At 47.8% G+C, this 19,188-nt stretch overlaps 5 protein-coding genes across 5 annotated transcripts; 2 read left to right on the top strand and 3 right to left on the bottom strand.

The window, feature by feature from the left end:
* Positions 1-19: 19 nt before the first annotated feature.
* On the top strand, positions 20-943 carry LACBIDRAFT_300876 (uncharacterized protein). The gene is made up of 3 exons (XM_001873861.1): positions 20-353; positions 406-641; positions 700-943. Exons 1-3 carry the CDS (start codon positions 69-71, stop codon positions 773-775), a joined length of 597 nt encoding a protein of 198 aa, XP_001873896.1. The 5' UTR covers positions 20-68; the 3' UTR covers positions 776-943.
* Positions 944-999: 56 nt separating this feature from the next.
* Positions 1,000-4,483, bottom strand: LACBIDRAFT_300875 (uncharacterized protein; the record flags this gene model as incomplete). Its single annotated transcript, XM_001873258.1, has 3 exons — positions 1,000-2,965; positions 3,021-3,185; positions 3,237-4,483. The coding sequence occupies 3 exons, from the start codon at positions 4,481-4,483 to the stop codon at positions 1,000-1,002; spliced, it is 3,378 nt and encodes a 1,125-aa protein (XP_001873293.1).
* Positions 4,484-14,090: 9,607 nt separating this feature from the next.
* On the bottom strand, positions 14,091-15,534 carry LACBIDRAFT_291582 (uncharacterized protein; the record flags this gene model as incomplete). The annotated part of the gene is made up of 7 exons (XM_001873257.1): positions 15,345-15,534; positions 15,103-15,279; positions 14,985-15,047; positions 14,533-14,927; positions 14,326-14,484; positions 14,185-14,268; positions 14,091-14,132 (listed from the first exon to the last, which is right to left on the bottom strand). The coding sequence occupies exons 2-7, from the start codon at positions 15,227-15,229 to the stop codon at positions 14,091-14,093; spliced, it is 870 nt and encodes a 289-aa protein (XP_001873292.1). The 5' UTR covers positions 15,230-15,279; positions 15,345-15,534.
* A 193-nt stretch (positions 15,535-15,727) lies between these two features.
* On the bottom strand, positions 15,728-16,452 carry LACBIDRAFT_300871 (uncharacterized protein; the record flags this gene model as incomplete). The annotated part of the gene is made up of 2 exons (XM_001873256.1): positions 15,728-16,147; positions 16,207-16,452. The coding sequence occupies 2 exons, from the start codon at positions 16,450-16,452 to the stop codon at positions 15,728-15,730; spliced, it is 666 nt and encodes a 221-aa protein (XP_001873291.1).
* A 133-nt stretch (positions 16,453-16,585) lies between these two features.
* Positions 16,586-18,216, top strand: LACBIDRAFT_181235 (uncharacterized protein; the record flags this gene model as incomplete). The annotated part of the gene is made up of 6 exons (XM_001873860.1): positions 16,586-16,675; positions 16,730-16,807; positions 16,869-17,091; positions 17,144-17,409; positions 17,462-17,769; positions 17,822-18,216. The coding sequence occupies 6 exons, from the start codon at positions 16,586-16,588 to the stop codon at positions 18,096-18,098; spliced, it is 1,242 nt and encodes a 413-aa protein (XP_001873895.1). The 3' UTR covers positions 18,099-18,216.
* Positions 18,217-19,188: the final 972 nt, after the last annotated feature.

Raw genomic sequence — 19,188 nt, 5'->3', positions numbered from 1 at the left:
CTTCAATTGAGATAACAAGCAACATTTTATTCAGCTTCTCGTCGTTTACGTCGTCTCCCTCGCTCACCATGTCCTCTTCAATTTTACGGCTTTCACGTCTACACCGCGCAGCCTCTCCCTGTTTCTCTCTTCCATGTTCAAATCATCCCAGACGAGCTATGATGTCTGCACTCCGGACCAACAATACCCATCCGCTTTCTTCCCTCTCCGATTCGCCACCAGTTGTAATACCAGACGCTACATCAATACCAAGTGACGCCGCTGCTCCGCAAACAGCAGCAAGACCACCTCCTGTCCCCAAGGCCGAGAAACCCCGGCCCAAAATTAGGGCGACGAAGGCCGCTCTGACAATGGTGCGTTCATTCTCATATGTTGCCCTCGTCTACTCATCCGTTCTTATTCTAGACTCCACTAGCTGTTTCTCGAATACGTGCATTGCTTGGTGGACCCACACCCCAGCTCATTCGCATAGGTGTGCGGAACAAGGGCTGTGCTGGGCTCTCATACCATCTTGAGTATGTGGAACACCCCGGAAAGTTTGATGAAGTAGTCGAACAAGACGGAGTCCGCGTCTTGATAGACAGCAAAGCTCTTTTTTCTATCATCGGTAGTCAAATGGATTGGCAGGAGGACAATTTGAGGTGTGTTCCCTTGCCACTGATGTCTTGTTTCTTCCCGTTCATTCCTCCTTATCACCAGCTCGAAGTTTGTCTTCAAGAATCCGAATATCAAGGATGCGTGTGGGTGTGGAGAGTCCTTTAACGTGGCCACATAACGTGGCCCACCGTTGTGTGATCATGATCAGTTACCTTTACTCTCATATGTTTATCATACTGTATCCATAACTGCAGCCATTTAAGTAACTACCTCCACTCTCACTGTATCACCCCGAAAGAGGCTTGTATTATTTATTTTGGTGACTAACTTACACAACATTTACAACACAGATGACAGGTGGAGAAAATATAGATTGTCGGAGTACAGCCCACACATTGGGTGCTAAGGCGGGAATGTCTTTACAGACATCGTTCCATGGTGAACGACATGGCTGATACTTCGGATGGGCATTGAGGGGTATCGCAAATTGTCAGAGGCATCTTTGCTTCGGTGTTTCCGTTTGATGCTGGGGCGCTTTGGCTCCAGTACCTCGCCTGTCTTCCCTTCCTTCAATAACTCGGTCGGACTGGCGCCTCGTTTTCCTATCGACACGGAAGATGCCATAAAGGCATCTTCGCTTACATGCACAGATTGGGACGTCAAAGTACTCGCCTCTTGGATCTTGGGTGGTGGCAAGTTTGCATTGGCAGGCACCATACTCTCTTTCTCCTGATCAAGCACCATCAATGCTCCCTCGATGACAGCAGCATGCACAAAGACATATTGCCGCAGACTCTGACACAAACTCATTCGCTGCTCTCGCATGTCTTGGACCACCTCCCAAATAGGATCATCGAACGATGTTAATGCCAGAGGGGAATCGTCTTCATGCAAAGGCCGTGGCTCTTTGTAGTCGAATGACTTGTGTTCGGAATCGTTTGTGCTTGGCGAAGTGAAGGGTGCAGTACATGCCGAATCCATAGGGCGAGGGTGAGAACTTTGCAGCTGACGACCGTCGTGTTGTCTGCTCTCTTCATCAGCCGAAGGCGACTGTGACCTTGATGGTAGTTCCGCATCACTTGCAAAATGATGATCAATGGGAACAGGGAGTGTGTCACTCAGTTTGCCCAACAAATTAGGCATCGATTGTCCTCCCGTTGCTGGTTTGAAAACCCTTGAGGTGGAAGCTAATGATGTCACATTTACCGGGACATTTCTTGAGTGATCTTCACACCGTTTACTGAAAGTTGGAAGGTGATCTGGCAGGGTTGTTGAGATACTTTGTATACCAGCGGGAGGGAACAACGATTTTGAGGGTGACGAGGTCCCAGACACGGAGGTGTCAAGGGATGAGGATGGGTGATGATAGCTGCCATGCGCATGCTGCAATCCCTCTGATCCCTCTGAACTTGATGATCCCGTAGCGACAGGTCTACCATATTGGGCTACGTTCTCCACCCATTTCCTTGTGCATGTGTCGGCCGCGAGGACAGAGTTCTCATATTGCAATTCTCGAGGATGCAGGATGGCGGATGCCACGGGAACATGGACAGCCAAGCCAGAAGAAATCGTCAAGCTACCTTTTCCTTCTTTGGCGGAACCGTCCAATTGAGTGGACGATAGAGGGTGCCCGGATGTCACAGCAATTGGAATGGTGGCCATGGAGGAATGACTGGTTCCATTTTCTTCCACTATGGCCGATTCAGAAATCGAAAGATCGACGTCCATGGCCTCGCCACCGCGATGAGCTCTAAACGTCGTCCTAATTTCCCTCCTGATAGCATCCAACACCGCATCCACTGCGATAAAACCACCTGTCCGTCCCACCCCTGCACTACAATGCAAAAGAACGGGACTGTTCTTTCCAAGTGCATGCTTGGCAATCCCAACCGTCTCGTCAAGTTCAATCGTCGACATATCGACATTCTTTGATTGGACAGATGGTTCATCTTGGATATTGGTCTCTTCAACAGCTTCTTGTACCTGTTTGATTAAGCCCAACACGCCTCTCGGATCGTCAGGGACATTCATATCCGGCCACTCCAAATACTGCAGATGCACAACCGTTCTGGGTTTGGCCGCTGGATGTCCTGTATGAACCAATTCAAAAACACGTTTTATTGTTTCTGACTTATAACGATGTTCTCCTTGTATTCTTGACGAGTCTGGAGTGAATATGGAAGATGTTGACGGATTTGCAAAAAACCCTGGTTGATCGTCTTCAGGCATGAGACCACTCGTTGAGATCAAACGAAGTCGGAGGGGCCCAAAAGCGTTTTCTGTCCAATAAGACCCACATTTGACCATAGCACCTTCCACTTCGCGTGTAAGCATAACAATAACATGCACATTTTGTTCCCAACAGAGGCTATATGTGGCGATAAGCGTGATCGTTTGCAGAAGTAGAATTGAGAAAAATTCACGTCCAAAAATCAACAAAGGTGGCTGGAAGAGGACCTTGTGTTGCGATGTATCGTCTATTGGTGCCCAAAGGCTGAACGTATGATGCGTTGACGTAGTCGTCATCTGAAGGTCTCCGCTGATGGAGCCGTACGCGAGCATGTTCAAACGGCCAGATATGTCGGTAACTTGTGGGCAGAATGAGTAGGTTCTGAGGAAAAGAAAAGAGGAAGGCATACCGATTTTTAGCCCCCTTCTCCACCCCGGCTGTTATACTGAATGGAAACGACAGCTTTGCTCCTGGAACCGGAACTTCTCCGCTTTCTTTTGAATGATGCTCCATAATTCCCATCAAGCGTCTTTGTTCAGCCAATTCTATTCTATAGAATTGCATGGCCAAGGCTTCAGCACCCTCTTCAACATTGGCTGAATCAGGGGAATCGTCGTCCGAGTCAGATGACAACAGATCGGACTGGGAACTCGGAATGTTGACTGCCTTGCCAGCGCGATGCGCGATGTTTTGGAGCCAAGGAAATGGAAGTTCATGTATGCGGCGACGGACGCGGCGGGGAAGGCGGAGGGGTATGCATTCCGTGATACCGTGGGAAAGCTCGAGATTTTGGCGGATGGTATCGAAGAAAGGATTGCATGCGGGGCGTGAGTAAGCATGTGAAGAGATCGATGGAGGCGGACAGATATGTTGGGATGTGTGTGGGCGACTCGTGTTCTTTTGACCCAGGTGAGGGGAATTGCGTATGATGGTCGAAGACAGGGAAAAAGCTGACATGGGGAGGTTACGAGTACGAAGGAGGGAGGTTTGGTGTGGCTGGTTTGTGTCCTCGCCATCTTCCTCGCTTTCAGCCTCCGGAGTGGGAGGACGAGTGTTGACAAGGTCCCTTCTCTCCCTCCATACGCCTTGGAATCCGCCTTGCAACCAGGCAAGTTCCCCTCGAAATCCATCGTTCTTAAACTTCCGTAACAAACCTTGAATATTCGATGAGTCTGGAATGGCAGCCGAATCAGCGTCGTAGACAAGGATGCGTGAAGCAGAGTGCCAGGCAGAGAATCGGTTACGGGTGCTGGACGATGGCAGCATGGCAGCAAGACGCTCAAGAGAGAAGAGCGGACGTTTCAGGAGAGTAGACGGAACTGAAAGACAGAGGGCTCCAGGTATGCGAGCGGAGGAGTAGGCGGCGTGAGGGCGAATGTCAACGATGAGGGTAGAGGGATCGTCGAGCCATTCGTGGAGAGAGCGAGCAGCGAGGGGAGGGAAAGAGGAGGACGATGAAGACGTTGGCTGAGGAGAACATTTTGAAGGGAAGGACATGATTTCCATGGGCGAATTCGGAGAGTGGTTGGTTGGGCTGAGGTGGGCGGTGAAGATTGGGGGCGAGCCGAAGCGTGAGGCAACGGCTTGGGCAAAGGGATCGACGGGGTGGTCTCGCAAAGAGACCTTGTCGCTGTCGACGGCGGTGAAGAAGTCCATATATGCGCAATATATGCACAATATATGCGTGGTCGTTGATCGTCGTCAACTCGTTGCAAGCAGTACTTAGCGCAGACTTAAGTGTTGATTACAAGTCAAGCTGTAAATAGCATAAATGACGTCACTCATCACCAAACAATGATCCCTCCTCGTCCGACACAATTTCCACATATTTCTTAGCCACTCCTCGCGCAGCACGCATCCCAGAAGCAGCTCGTGCAGGAGGCTTAGGTAGATCATCGTAGTCCATTATCTCAGAATCAGAATCAGACTCCACTACCCTCTTCAGCGATTTCTTGGGTGGAGACGCAGGCTTCATGCTTTTCGATATCTTTCGTTGCGTAGCAGCAGCCTTGCCGTTCGATGGTCCCGCCTTTCCGCTCTCTGTTGTAATAGTCTTCTTCTTTTTCACCGGCTTGGTCGCTGCTTCGTCTGACTCCCCGTCCGATATCGCAGGGCTGCATCAAACATTGTCAATCCGAAACAGTGATTGATCAGTTGTGTCGCACCTTTTCCGCTTTGTCGCTGTTTTTCCTTTTGTCTTTGCGGGCTCGTCAGAACCGCTGTTGGTTGAAAGCTTTGCAGGCCCCTTCTTCTTCCCCGTTGGCTTTTCAATTACCTCAACCGCGTCCGAGTCGGACTCGTCTTTCACTGTTTTCTTCGGGACTACCTTTTTTGTTGACGAGCGTAGGTTGTCATCCTCCTCCTCGTCGTCATCATTCACCAATAGCTTTTTCGGTCCTGCGATCTTACGCTTTGGTGCGGGAGGCTCACTGTCTTCGTCATCCTTGTTGACAACTAGCTTCTTCGCAGCTGTCGCAGGTTTCTTCTTCGCAATCGGTATTTTCTTCTCGTCGTCATCCTCATTCCCTTGCTTTGAATTGACTGCTTTTGACTCGGGCGCCTTCCGTTTCAGAGCAGCAGCTTTAATAGGTTTGAAGTCATCGTCATCATCGGATCCACCTTTTCCGATAGATTTGCGTGTTTTAAGGGTGGTTTGCTTGCGTTTGACTTTTTTCCCGTTGGCGTCGGTGTTTTTCTTCTCTTCAAACAACAAGCAATCTTTCTAAATAGAATGTTGACCATCGTCAGCTCCGGTTGAGGACCACATCGCCAGGTACCTACTTCCCACTCTTCCACGAATCTGTCTAGGTCCGAGTTCCAGAGGTCCTTGGGGGTCTTCTCCAAGAGTGCTAGAAGCTCTACTTCTTTCTCCTGAGCTTGCAGGAGAAGCCGCTCAATCTAAATTATCTTTAGCGACAGCTTATGCGCGAATATATTTCCACCAACCTTCTCTTTAGTAAGACTCCAGATAGCCATACCGAGAAGATAATCATAGTCGGCGAGATCGCCGACATCATTATCTTCATCCTCTTCAGCTTCCTCGTCTTCTCCACTCGCCTTCGCACCTGTCACCTTGGGGAACGATCTGAACTTGTGCCGACGCAGGTCCGCTACAATGTCAACTTTCTTGCGATTTGACACTACCAAATCCTTGTTAATAATCATCTGTACGAAGCGGGCTTGGTTGGATAACTTTTCGAATGCGGTCTGAATTTCATTTGCTAAGAAGTCCTTTCGCATCATGTGTTAGGGTAAATGTTGCACGTAGAAAAACGTTTCCATACTTTGCGTTTTTGATAGAATGCTAGACGCATTGGGTAGAATTCTTCGAGAATCTCCTCTGCTGAATCATACTTCCTGATCTTCCCATCAAAGTCGAAGCACATCATATTGCTTGTGTTGATCTTCGAAGTAAGTTTGAAGAACTCTAGGAGGCCTTGCTGTTCCGCCTTTTCAAGTTCTTTTGCTCCCATATTAATTATAAAATGCACGTTCAAGTTATCGTGGTGCTCTTTATAATCCTGGAACATTTGAGATATTAGTTTTGCATGCTGGATACCGTCGCAGTACGCTACCTTTATTGACCCTTCCCTCTCCTTCTCTTTGTCACCCAGGATCATCTGTTCAAGCTCGGCCTTGTAGTTTTGAGTCCACTTATGGATTGGTAGCTCCGTGATTTCCACCGTCGTATCGTTGATTTTTCTTACGACACCGAAGACATCGTACTTGTGCTTCGCAGCGGATTTAATCTCTCCCTTAAAACCACGCCACCAGGGCACCATGGGAACAATGTCCTCGCCACTCATCAACCTACGTATATTTCGGACGATATCCATGGGATTGTAGCAGGGAATCGTTGTACTCCAACCTGTGGAGAATGAATTTGCCCATAATTAAGCTCTAGAATCTTGACGCTCACCAGTACCAATGCCTTCGGCCCCATTGATGAGAACGAGAGGTAGGATCGGCATGTACCATTCTGGTTCTATTGTTGCATTGTCGTCTTTTTGAGACTTGAGCAAAGGGTCGTCCGCAGGGGGCATGAGAACCCTCGCAAGAGGCATGGGCTCGGTGAAGATGTACCTCGGCGACGCGTGATCTTTGCCACCTACGTCTCGAGTACCATACTGGCCTGAGGGCCTCAGCAGACTGATGTTATTGCTACCGACGTAATCTTGGGCCAAGTTGACGATCGTTTGTGCCAAGCTCACCTCGCCATGATGGTAAGCTGCGTGTTCACTAATATAGCCGACAAGTTGCGCAACCTGGAATAGAGGATTAGTCGTGTTTATCAAAAAGCCGTGTCCTTCACGACTTTACCTTGATTTCCTTTTTCAGTTTGCGTTTGAAGCAGCCCCATATCACTTTTCGTTGACCAGGTTTCAATCCATCGGCAACTGAGGGGATGGAGCGAACGTTATCCGCCATTGAGAAGAGAATCAATTCCTTGTTGATGAATTCTGAATAGGGAATCTCCTCTAAGCGGTGATCCAAGTACGTTCCAGGCTATTTTGTGTTAGTCAGATGGAATGGTAGGCTAGTACGAGCGTACCTTGAATTGACGGAGCCATTCCTTTCGGTCGTCTGCTTTCTTCTTGCTAAATGCGAGGTCAATCAACTCACGGTCGCCATCTTGAGTAGGAGCAAATGGAATCATATGTTTTGACATATGACTGAAGTAGTTCCTCGCGTCAGCGTCGGTGCTTGTGCCAAGACCCTTTGGGGCCAATATCAAAAGAAAATATAAATTGTTTTAGGTCATTTTCTTGCCTTGAAATATTTCGAATCCCATTTCTTAGCACCAGGAGTGTCTTCCGACCATTGTTCGTACTCTGGGATTGTGAAAAAATCGCGCTGCTGTTTACCCTTGCTCACCTTCACAAATGATTGTCAGTCGAGGCAGTATGGGACAATTATTAGCAACGTACTCGGACAATTGGAGTGACAAACTCCACAAGGAAGTCAGGAAGTTTCAACAACGTTGGATAGAAATGATCGAGGAAGTTTATAAGTAAGCCTTTAATATGTGAACCGTCGTGATCCTGAGGAATGTCATCAGGGAAAAAGAATCTAAACTGGGAATGATTGCGAAACAGACCTGGTCAGTCATGATCATCAGCCGCCCGTAACGGAGGCTCGAGGTGTTCGAGTAGTCTTTATTGTGTTGAAGACCCATGATCTTCTTGATGTTCTGAATTTCTTCGTTCTTCATGATTTGATCATGTTTCGCTTCCCGAACATTCAATAATTTCCCTCGAAGGGGGAAAACACCGAAGTTATCTCTACCCACAACTCCCAAGCCAGCAACGGCCAATGCCTTTGCCGAGTCACCCTCAGTCAAAATAAGTGTGCAATCCCTCGCGTGTTTAGTCCCTGCGTTATTCGCATCTGAAAGTTTTGTGAGGCCCAACAACCTGGACAAGGCGTAAATAACTTGTTTGTTCAGCAATTGTCGATAGTCACCTGCTGCGCTTGCTTCCGTCGGTCTTCTTGATTTGTTGCTCTGCTTTGAACTTTGCCCAATTTAAGATATTATCTATGATAGCAGACTTTTGAACTGATTTCGACAGTAAGATCATCTGGTTGTGGTGAAATATTCGCAAAAACGAACCTTTCTTCATGAATTCCTCCGTTAGTGTCGGCTTTGTCCCGAACTTGGAGGCTGGCAGTGTGAGAGTCTCCTTTGTTTGACTGTCGAATGTGGGATTCTCTATCAAAGAGTTGATGAATATCCACATATGGTTCTTGATTTGGGCGGGCTTGACGGTAGCCGCTTTATTTTTCTTGGAGATTGCAGCTACCAGGTTCTTGGCAATTTGATCAGAGATATATGCGACATGTGTGCCACCTTTCGTTGTCGAAATAGAGTTAGCGAAGGAGACTTGATGGAAGTTGCCATCCGAAACCGCGAAAGCAATCTCCCACCGAGGGCTGATTTGTTCGTAAATGATAGAGGGCTTTGGTTGAGCGGCCCCTCCCGCATTCTCGGTTGCCTCTGCTTGAGCGGAATTTATGTACATCTCGACATATTGCTTGAAGTTCTTGACCTTCAGCCGCTCGTCATTGAGAAAAACTTTAACGTCTTTGACTGTCCCGGCCATATCATACACACGTTTCCGCAAGAGTCCTGCGGTGTCTTCGTCTATTCTTTCCATTCCAAAGCGCTGAAGGTCTGGGCGGAAGGTAATCCGAGTCCACTCCTCCCCTTTCGCGTTCTTGGTTATTTTGGGTTTTCCACAGATACCCATGTTATTCGTCCAAGTCTGTTTATACTTTTGTTGAGTATTTTTGTCAGCTGTTTCAACCGTGAAATCGTGAGAGTAAATGTTGGCAAGTTTTGCCCCGTATCCGTTACGGCCTCCAGTTAGCTTCTTCTCGTCGTCGTCATAGTTGGAGGAAGAAAGCAGGTGGCCAAAGATGAGTTCTGGAATGTACATCTTTTCCTGGGAGTGCATCTCAATTGGTATACCACGACCATTGTTGTAGACTGAGATGGTACTTTTCTCGAGGTCGAGCGTGACTTTCAAGGAGTCCATAGAAGGGTCGTTGATCTTTCGAAATTTTTGTAAGTAGGCATAAATGGGTTACGCATTAATACACGCACTTTATTATCCGCAGCGTTAACCAAGATCTCGTCAACAATTTTGAAAAACCCTGGGACATATTTTACATCGCGGTGCACCATTCGCTTGGTATCCACATCAAAGGTCCACATAGTTTGTGTAATGGTCTCTACGCTTCCAATGTATGAGTCCGGTCTCTTGAGGATATGTTCTAGTTGAGAAAGCTTAAGGGGAAATGAGAAATTGTTCTATGAAGGACATATCACCATACCTTTGTGTATGTCTCCGACGCAGTCTTCTTCTTCTTCTTCGCAGGTTGAATGGGATCCAATTTCGAGGTCGACGGCCTCGAGTCCTCTATCTCTGACGCGTCTCGACGTTCGTCAACGTCCATCGAATCATCGCTATCTTCGTCTTCCAAAATAACTTTCTTCTTGGCGGATGCCTTCGTTGTGGGTTTAGTCGCCATAACTTTGCCGTTGGTTTTAGTTTTTGGCGGAGCCTATCAGCGTGACGCCGTGAGGAGTGTCAGTGGCAAGGTAGAAACCACATACCTTCTTGACGACCGCGTAGCCATCCGACTCTGACTCAGAGAAGTTACTATCAAACTTCTCGCCATCAGACGAACTCATTTTCTGGCTAAGAAAGTGGGGGGGCTCTGGACGGTTTTGGTAAGTGTTGGTGAAAGGTGGTTGACTAGGATCCACGCGACTGAAGGGAGTCGCGTGCTCCGTCATCACGTGAGCCCGTGCAATTACGCGAAAATAATGCTCAAATACGTAGTATAACCTTGCAACAAGGATGATATTACTTGTGGTGGAAAGAAGAGTACTTGAAGTGCTTGGGTTCACGATTTCAATGAAGTGCGATTATCCTTCACACCTCGCACACTTAGTAGTACCCCACATAATACTATCTCTTGGAGGAGGTTCGAGGTATATCGACTCTCAGGGTTTTGTTTTGATGTTACTGACAATGAGACTCTACGATCGAAGTTGTAATCAGTGCCAGTGACACGACACAATCAAAACAACATGCCTTGTAGCTTTGAACGTCTCCTTTAAATTTCTTGACAGTTCCGTCACCACAAACCCATAGCTTTGCCAATATCGTTAGCTTTGAACCGTTTGGAAAAAGCAGAAACTACCTCCTTCGCCACTTGGGTAATGAATCGCTCATCGTGAGATATGATGATCACGCCGCCATTCCACTTTCCTAGCGCCGCCATCAACGCATCAAGACCCTAGACCACAAACTTTGTCAAAACCTTATGAAGCGAGCGAGAGCAACTCGCCTACCTCAATATCTAGATGATTGGTGGGCTACAATGGTCGCTTTAAGACCCAGCGGAAATTTACTGCGGAAGATTCTTTACCTCGTCCAGCAACAAAATGTGAGGCTGCTGTAATGATAACGCCGCGAAAGCGACACGGGATTTTTGGCCTCCACTCAGTGTTCCGATGAGTTGAAGGCTTAAGAATCAAATCGTTCGACGTTGTGGTCCCCAGCTGCCAGTATAAAGACGCACCCTGTCATGCCACTGATCTGGAAGTTCCCCAGATGCCCGCGGTATTCTTGCTCACTCTTTCCAGGAAACTTGGAAGCCAGAAACTGCACTGGAGTCATCGTGGGAATCAACATGTCGACGTGGTGCTGAGAAAAATATCCACTAGAGCAAAACATTCAGACATGCGCATCTGTGGTTCACTGGACAAGTGACTCACACGCGAAGGCGCCCGTTACGGTTGACATGTCCCGCCTGGGGTCTCAACTCTCCCGTCAAAATCTTAATCCTGAAGAACATCAAAGTACCACTCAGCAAACCAACATTTTGACGCGAATGACCACATACAGCGTCGATTTACCGGCGCCATTGGCGCCCACAATAGCAATCCTTGAGTCAAGGCCAACATCGATATTAATGCCTTTGAGGATGAGTTTATCGGGGGTATATCCGAATGTCACCTCCGACATCTGCAGCAGAGGAGGAGAGATCTTGTCAGTTTCGGGAAATCTAAAAAGTATCAGCAAGGCATTGAACAAGGAGGTAGGGAAGACAAAATACTTGAATTGTTCGGTTTCCTCCTCTTCAGGAGGTTCCAAGTCAGGAAGCTGTCCATGGCACCATTGAGTCTATGAGGGGTTTTCAAATATTCGTGCGAACCTTTTCTAGAATTTTGATCTTCATTTGAGCCTGCGCAGCTAAAGGTTATATCTTTCAGGAATCGTACATGAAAAGAGATCGGATTAACTGACCGCGATTGGCATTGTATCTCCACCGGTCAATGAAAGCTTGAAGATGCTTTCTATAGTCCATCTGTGTGTCGTACTCCTTGCGCATATTTCGATCACGTTCAGACTTGGTTGAATAGAATTGTGTAAAGTTCCTGGGATACGCGTCAAGCACGAACCGAATGAAATAGATAAGGAAATACCCTTTGTAGTAATCAAGGCGACCGGAGTGCTGATGGACGATGTCAGTGGCAACTGCATCCAAAAAAGCTCGATCGTGAGATCTGTCGTTACATATAAGCCAAATCTGACAAATGAAACTGTAAAAATTCCTGACACGACGAGCAAAGTTCCAGGCCATGTTTGCAGATAATCTTCCAGCCATGCGAGAGCATTGAGATCAACTGGCAATAAAATGTAAGCTACAGAAACACGGTATGTATAAAGGTGAACACAACTCACTGTGATTGGACGGTTCGTCGAGCAGTAGAAGGGCCGGCTGGAGTAACATGAAAATTTTCTGATATTAAGACATGGCAAACAGACCTTCACAAACAAGGCCCTAGCAAGGGCAAGCCTCATCCTAGCGGAAGAGTTCATTTTGAATAAAGTCTCAAAGAAATGGAACTTGCCTCCAGCCACCACTAAATGACCGAGTCGGCCGTTGTTGATCTGCCTCGTCGAACCCCAGACCTAGATGGAGATAATTAGTATCATGAATGTAAATTTATTTCTTGCAACGTGCCGGCAAGTAGAGCAGCTGCTCGGGCAGGCCCGCTTGCTGCATCCATTTCGGATAGTCTGGTGTGCACCTCTGAAAGCCTTGACGATAGTTCCTCGCGAGCGTCTTCGAAGCGTTTGTCGTCGCCTTCTGTGTCCAGCTCCGCCAATTTTGAATCCAACATCGTCTGCTCCTTCATAAGATGATCCCTCCAGACGTCAGCCTTTAAAACAGAATCAATGGCCTTGGTGTCGTCGCCAATAATCTACTTGTCATGATCAAGTTTGCATTTTTCTTTTTTTTTCAATTCTGGGAGATGACATGCCTCTTGCTCGACAAATAATATCGTGATATGAGCTGGAATCGGCACCTCTCGCATAGCAATGTGACGCAACAGCGTAGACTTGCCGATACCTACGAAAAGGACGATATGAGTGGCGTGTAAATTTTGGAATAGAGGGATTTAAGTACCGTTTCGACCAATGAGACCGTACCGACGTCCATGTGCGAGAGTAAGTGTGGCACCAGAACTACTTCAGATTGAGCGGGCAATTAACTTCCAAATTGATGGGACCTACAGGATGCGGTTTGAACCAAAATTAACATCGATGGAAGGCAAATGTATATCCTTGCTTTTGTTCTTTGAACTTGCGCTCGCATCCAGTGGATTGATCTAGTATGTTTTATCAGCAACCACTTTCTATAGGTACAACGGACATGCCTTCATAAACAGCTCTTCATAGGTTTGCTGCAGAGACGAGATCAGCGGGTCGCATGTAGCTGAAATGACATGTTTTACTTGTTTTCGATGGGCATCAAGGAGTTTCGACCCTTCATAAAGATCTCTCCTTGACCGTTTCTCGATTTTCGCCTAAAGATGGGATGTAAAGCGATTTGCAATTGGCCAAAACTATGCGCTCACTCTGAGCTTGGCCTCTTGCTTTTCGAGCTTCTTGACATCAACTCGGGAGGCCCTTAGGATATTGTGTAAAACTATCAGCGCTTTATGAAAGTTTTTTGGGGACATACTTTCCCTTGTTAATTGACTCTAGATCCACCCCTTCGGATAGCGCTATGGTGTTAGAGAGTTGAGATTTACTCATATCCATGACCTTATCTAGCTTTTGCAGCTTCGGTTGCGATTTGTTTTTGAGACGAGCACGCAACTGTTCCTCCAGAAGATCACCGAGCTTCAGCATTAATTTCTCGAGAACATCGTCGCGGTTCCCAGCTATAGATTTCAGAACGTCATGGGCAACTTGTAGAACATCCTCTTCTTCGCCTGCATCGTCAACGAGATACCCTGACAAGTATTGCACGATGACCTCCTCAGTTCCCGGAAAGCTTGCACGAATTTCTTCTGCAAGATCTTCTGAAGACATGGTACCGATTAAATGCTTGTGTAGCTGGAGAGAACGACTCGGATTTCATAACATGCACATACAACGGCGTTCAAATAGGCAAAGGACATTTGCATTTCATCCACAACCCGCAGAAGGACCATTAAGTATTATTTAGTTCGAAAGATGTGGAGTGCGGGGTAGGTGTTGATTCAAATTTCCATTCATTGACTTGCAAAAGAAATTTCAAACGTCCAACTTCAACTGGCACTGAAAAAGGATGGGCTATGTGGAGCGTTATTTCGAAGGCCGGCCCCTGGCCAAAAGGATATCTTCCTACATACATGGACAAAAAAAGAAGTAGAACGAAAGGCAGAAAAACATCTTAGCAAACTGCTAAGAACACATCAAGGTACGAATGCACGGGCCTTGCGACCCTTGGCGCCAGTCTAAACAGAGTTCGTTAGTAACGCATGCGGAATGCCTCAGAAGCCAACCTACGGTGGCGGTAGCAGCAGCCTTTTGCGTTGGGGTGGCCGCACCATTGTTATTTCCTTTGGCGGCACCACCTGCCGTCGAAGTGAACTATCACAGACTCGCCGTTAATAACAAATATCATGAGTTGGTGAGGAAGATGCGCACATAAACGCAATCATCCAACGATCCATGCTGAGCAACTGGGGCAATGACAGGTTGATGATTGGCTGCGGCATTGATCGAGCAAAGTCGATATGAACCGGCAGGAAGTCCATTTGTAACGTCGGCAGTCAAGACACCGCCTTGGGCAGCAGCATTAAGACCCTATTTATGTTAAAAAAGAAATCGTAAAAACAGCGAAAAACCGCGTACCTTGAAGAAGGCGAACTTTTTTGGATCGGTAGGCGTTGTTTGTGTAAGAGAGGTTAGCTGCTCGACGACAACATGTGAATGGCCAACAATGACCCCTTGGTTATTCAATTGTTGAGGAGCGGAAAAGTAATTTTCCTGTGCGTTGACAAAGTTACCCGTCTGGAGATTCTGGATTGCCATGCTGATCGTGAAAGCTGTGTTGGCAGCCACTGTGCCACCGTTCTTTGGATTCGTAAATTTCGACGAAGGCATCTTGTCAACCGAAGGGATGGCACCAATGGGAGCAGGATTACATGACCCGGTCGTAATCTGCTTTCCATTGGTGATAGGAAGATTAGGGACGGTAAGGCAGAAATTGATAAAGTTATTTGTAGACGTGATGGAGGGCACTTGGCCTAGTCAGTGAAGAGATGAATATAAACTAGCATCATGTTAGGTACAAAGGAACTAACCAGCGGCCGGAACATCTTGACCATTGTTTGCGAACCCAGCAGCAATAACTTTTGGATCAAGAGCTTGGATTGAACGGTGTGAGGTAGACCGCAATCATGACCGACGTGATTTGCTTACTTAGCGAGGTCTGTGGATTGCCGGCATTTCCTCCTGATCCCCCGTTTCCGCCTTTCTGGCGAGAAACGACGACGGCCGATGCATGCGAGATGATGGGAAGGAGAACAAGAAAAGTCGAAAACTTCATTTTGGCGGATCAGAGGACTTCCAGAAGTCAATAAAGAATGTCAAAGATAGCTACGAGAGGCATGAGTTAGGCTGAGTTAGGGTTGTGGGGAGGCGGTACTTGGCAGAGGACTTACTTGGTACAAAGGACAGGAAAGCCAAGAGGCAGCACGGCTGCAGGAAAGAAAAAGATGGAGATGGAAATGGGAGTAAAGAGATGGGAGTGTTGGGGACCTCGCTTATATTGTATTAATGATCCATTGTTTCCACGGGAACCCTTTATTTGAATGAGGTTCCTCTTTGTTGCAAGTTGAACGGGGATGGTCCAAGATGGTCCCTTGCCGTCAATTTCGTTGTGGCAATCTTTGTTCTTGGCATCAAATGCCAAGCAATTACAACGGCAGCCGCTTGATATAGCAAGAGGCCATAATTGAGGCAATCCTTGAGCAATCCCTACCACTTGACTAACTTGAGGTATTCAATCTTATGCTATATATCCTTATAACACACGATTTGAACTTTAATATTTATTCTTCAACCCTTTCGCCTTCTCCACTGCGCACATGAACGATGCCAGAGTATCAACCTCCTCTCTGCCGTTGATTGACGTCAACTCTCGAAAATGCCGCTCAACAATCCCCGCAATCGTCCCATGGAGTTCCCCAACGTCTGCCAGAATTGGTGTGCGAATCCTTATCTCCTCTTCCAGCAACCGCGAACTTCGTCTACGGTTCTGGTCCTTCGCGTCGCGTCGCGGGCGGTTGGCTGGGGTCAATGCGGGCGGGCTGGGGGCCCTTGATGTATGGCGCTGTTGATTGGAGAGCGAGGATGGAGAAGGTGGATCTGCTGGGGAGAGAGGCGAAGGATATACATCCGGGACAATGTCGAACTGAGTCAGATAGCGGTAGAGGACTGTTATTGACATCTTATTGAATTCGACCTGAAGGCGACTATGAGCTTGGTACTATGCGACATGCGACAACATATATAGTAGCTTACCACCGACAGAGCTGGCTCTGCTTCCGTAACCTCTTTCCTGCTGTTCGTCACCGAAACCGCGTAGCTTGGTTCCACTCTTTTTCTTTTAACGCGAGGTTCCCCGTCTGGTTTGTCGGTCGCGTGGCGTTTCGCTCCCCCTCCCGTTGTTGAGGGAGGTCCAGAGTAGGTGGCGTCGTCGTTGACTTTCTTGCGTGCCTGTGTTCTCAAACGAGAGCCTGTGCCCGACGTTTGTGCTGATGCAGACATGCTTAAGCAGTTTGGGTAGCAATTGGGTAGCTAGTAGTAGTTGGTGCAAAGTGAAGTTGCTAATTCCGGTCTTCTCCTTGGTCACCGAGTTATTTTTTTTATAAATATTCCCATCTATTACACTCATACTCCAATGTCGACCTACGGTTCTCTTTTCCGCGTAACCACCTACGGCGAGAGCCATTGCGCTTCTGTCGGCGCCGTCGTCGACGGATGTCCGCCCGTATGTACGATCTCGTCTACGTTACCTCCTCACTCACCTCCTCCCGACCAACAGGGCTTGCAACTATCTGCTGCAGACATCCAAGTTCAGCTCAGTCGACGGAGACCAGGACAGAGCAATCTCACAACTCCTGTTCGTGAACGCGATATCTTGTTGATCTTTTGCAAGCATTGACCATACGTGCACATCGCAGCGCGATGAGAAAGATCTCATCCATCTCCAATCAGGATTGGAACACGGAGTGACTCTGGGCACTCCCATCGCTTTTCTTGTTAAGAATGAAGATCAGAGACCCCACGACTATTCGGAAACAGACCTCTACCCTCGTCCGAGTCACGCAGATTACACCTATTTAGAAAAATATGGTATCAAGGCAAGCAGTGGAGGAGGCAGGAGTAGTGCTCGGGAAACAGTCGGTTAGTTGGATGCCGTTATGCTCCGTTTCTTCTTTTGACCTCCCCGGCCTAGCTCGGGTAGCGGCTGGCGCTATCGCGGAGAAATACCTCAAACTCGCATATGGCATTGAAATCGTCGCCTTTGTGTCGTCTGTTGGAAAAATACATTTACCAGCAGCCTTGGCTCCCCCATCTCTAACCCCATCTTCAAACGATGATGATGAGGACGATGCTTTGTCAGACGACTTCCGCCAGTTGCTTGCCACCATCTCGAGGGAGCAAGTCGATAGTCACCCGACTCGCTGTCCTCATCATGAAACGGCGGAGCGCATGACACAGGTGAGGCAGTTCTTATATCAGGCGGGATCAGTCTCCTGACCATCTGTTACAGCGTATCATCCGAGCGAAGAATGCTCAGGACTCAATTGGAGGTACTGTAACGTGCGTTATTCGGGGGATTCCTTCCGGCCTTGGTGAACCAGTATTTGATAAGTTCGAGGCTTCACTTGGGCACGCCATGCTTTCCATTCCTGCCACCAAAGCTTTCGAGATTGGATCCGGTTTTCGTGGAACCGAAGTTCCCGGGAGCAAACATAATGATCCTTTCATTCGCCGAAGTGATGGAAGTCTTGGGACGGCAACGAACTGGAGTGGAGGAGTTCAAGGAGGGATTACTAATGGAGAGGATATTTACTTCCGGTACGAAACGCAAGCTACTATTTCCTGTTCATTTTATAAACTTTATTGGAAGGATTGGATTCAAGTCCCCAGCAACCATTTCACAGTCACAGGAAACGGCTCAGTATGATGGAACACCAGGATCCTTGGCTGCTCGAGGTCGACATGATCCATGTGTGGTACCCAGAGCAGTTCCGATTGTTGAGGCTATGGCTGCGATTGTAGTGATGGATCAACTCCTTATACAGAACTCAAGGAAGACGGCTGCAAGCCTACTGCCCCCCATTACGACACTGCCTGCTACGATGGTCATGCCTCGAAAAGTAGCGGAGGGTAGCCCAGGCAATTAAACAAAATGCATCTGGCCGGGACAACCAAATGCTTCAGAACATGGGGTAAATGGAAGACTAGCTCCTCTGTACAATGTAAGAAAGTTATTCCACTAAACAATCAGACTCTTCGGTGCTCCGGCAGCAAATAATGAGATGAAGGTGCCGCCACCACCACTGCAAGGCGCTATTATCAGCTGGACGAGAAGGGTCCATTTTGCTACATACACGGTTACTGGGCAACCTCCTGGGCCAAATTCGTTGTGATATTCTTGAGTCTTCGTGAACCAGGCTATCATATTCGATTGTATGCGCGTTGAGATATGATGGATGCGCTGGAGACAATGTTAGAGGGGTTAGTTCATTAGCAATGATGTGCTTTGTTTCTCGTCGACCTTTTCGGCTTCCTCGTTTTTGTGAGTTGTTCTGTGGCAGAAAACGTATACGTTGGCCGAGTACGCCCCAACCAGATTTACCTGGTTCTCCGCACGCTCGGAGTGGAGCAGAGATAGATGAGGATGCAGAACCGGAGTCACTGGACAACAATGATTCCGGGGAAGAGCTAGTAGTAAACAGGTCATGATCTATCGCCGTTTGATGGTGTAAAGAGCTTTGTCGCCGATATCGGCGAAAACCAGATGTAATGCGAACTCGGGAGCGAAATCTCACATGTGTTGGTCTGAGGGGTTGGGCAGGATCTTCACGGCGTGGGTCCATTAGACCATCGCACGAATTGTTGGTACATGGGAAAGGATCAGGAGAGTCATGGATGTGTATTTCAAATTCTTGAACGTTGGCAAAGGGGAGCTCCAGTACTCTTTCACCAGGATCGATATGATGATCAACGGCGTTGTCCCCCAACACATTTCGCCCATGTGCGTCAGGGTCTCCAAGCACACTCTCTGAACAGAGCATCGTTAGATTTGGGCGTCAGGCAAGGTCCAGCAATACAAACCACTTTTGGGATGACTATCGCCTTGTGCAGTGGGTTTGGATACAGCGATGCTCATTTCCTCTGTCCCGTAGACTCCTTCTTCTTCAGACTCAGCTTGCCCACAAACGCTGGGATGTTATAATCAGGTGAAGCAACGGGTACGATGAAGCAACTGCG

Source organism: Laccaria bicolor, genomic scaffold (assembly GCF_000143565.1).
Source record: "Laccaria bicolor S238N-H82 LACBIscaffold_1 genomic scaffold, whole genome shotgun sequence".
Taxonomy (NCBI): domain Eukaryota; kingdom Fungi; phylum Basidiomycota; class Agaricomycetes; order Agaricales; family Hydnangiaceae; genus Laccaria; species Laccaria bicolor.
This window is presented reverse-complemented; position numbering and strand designations above follow the sequence as displayed.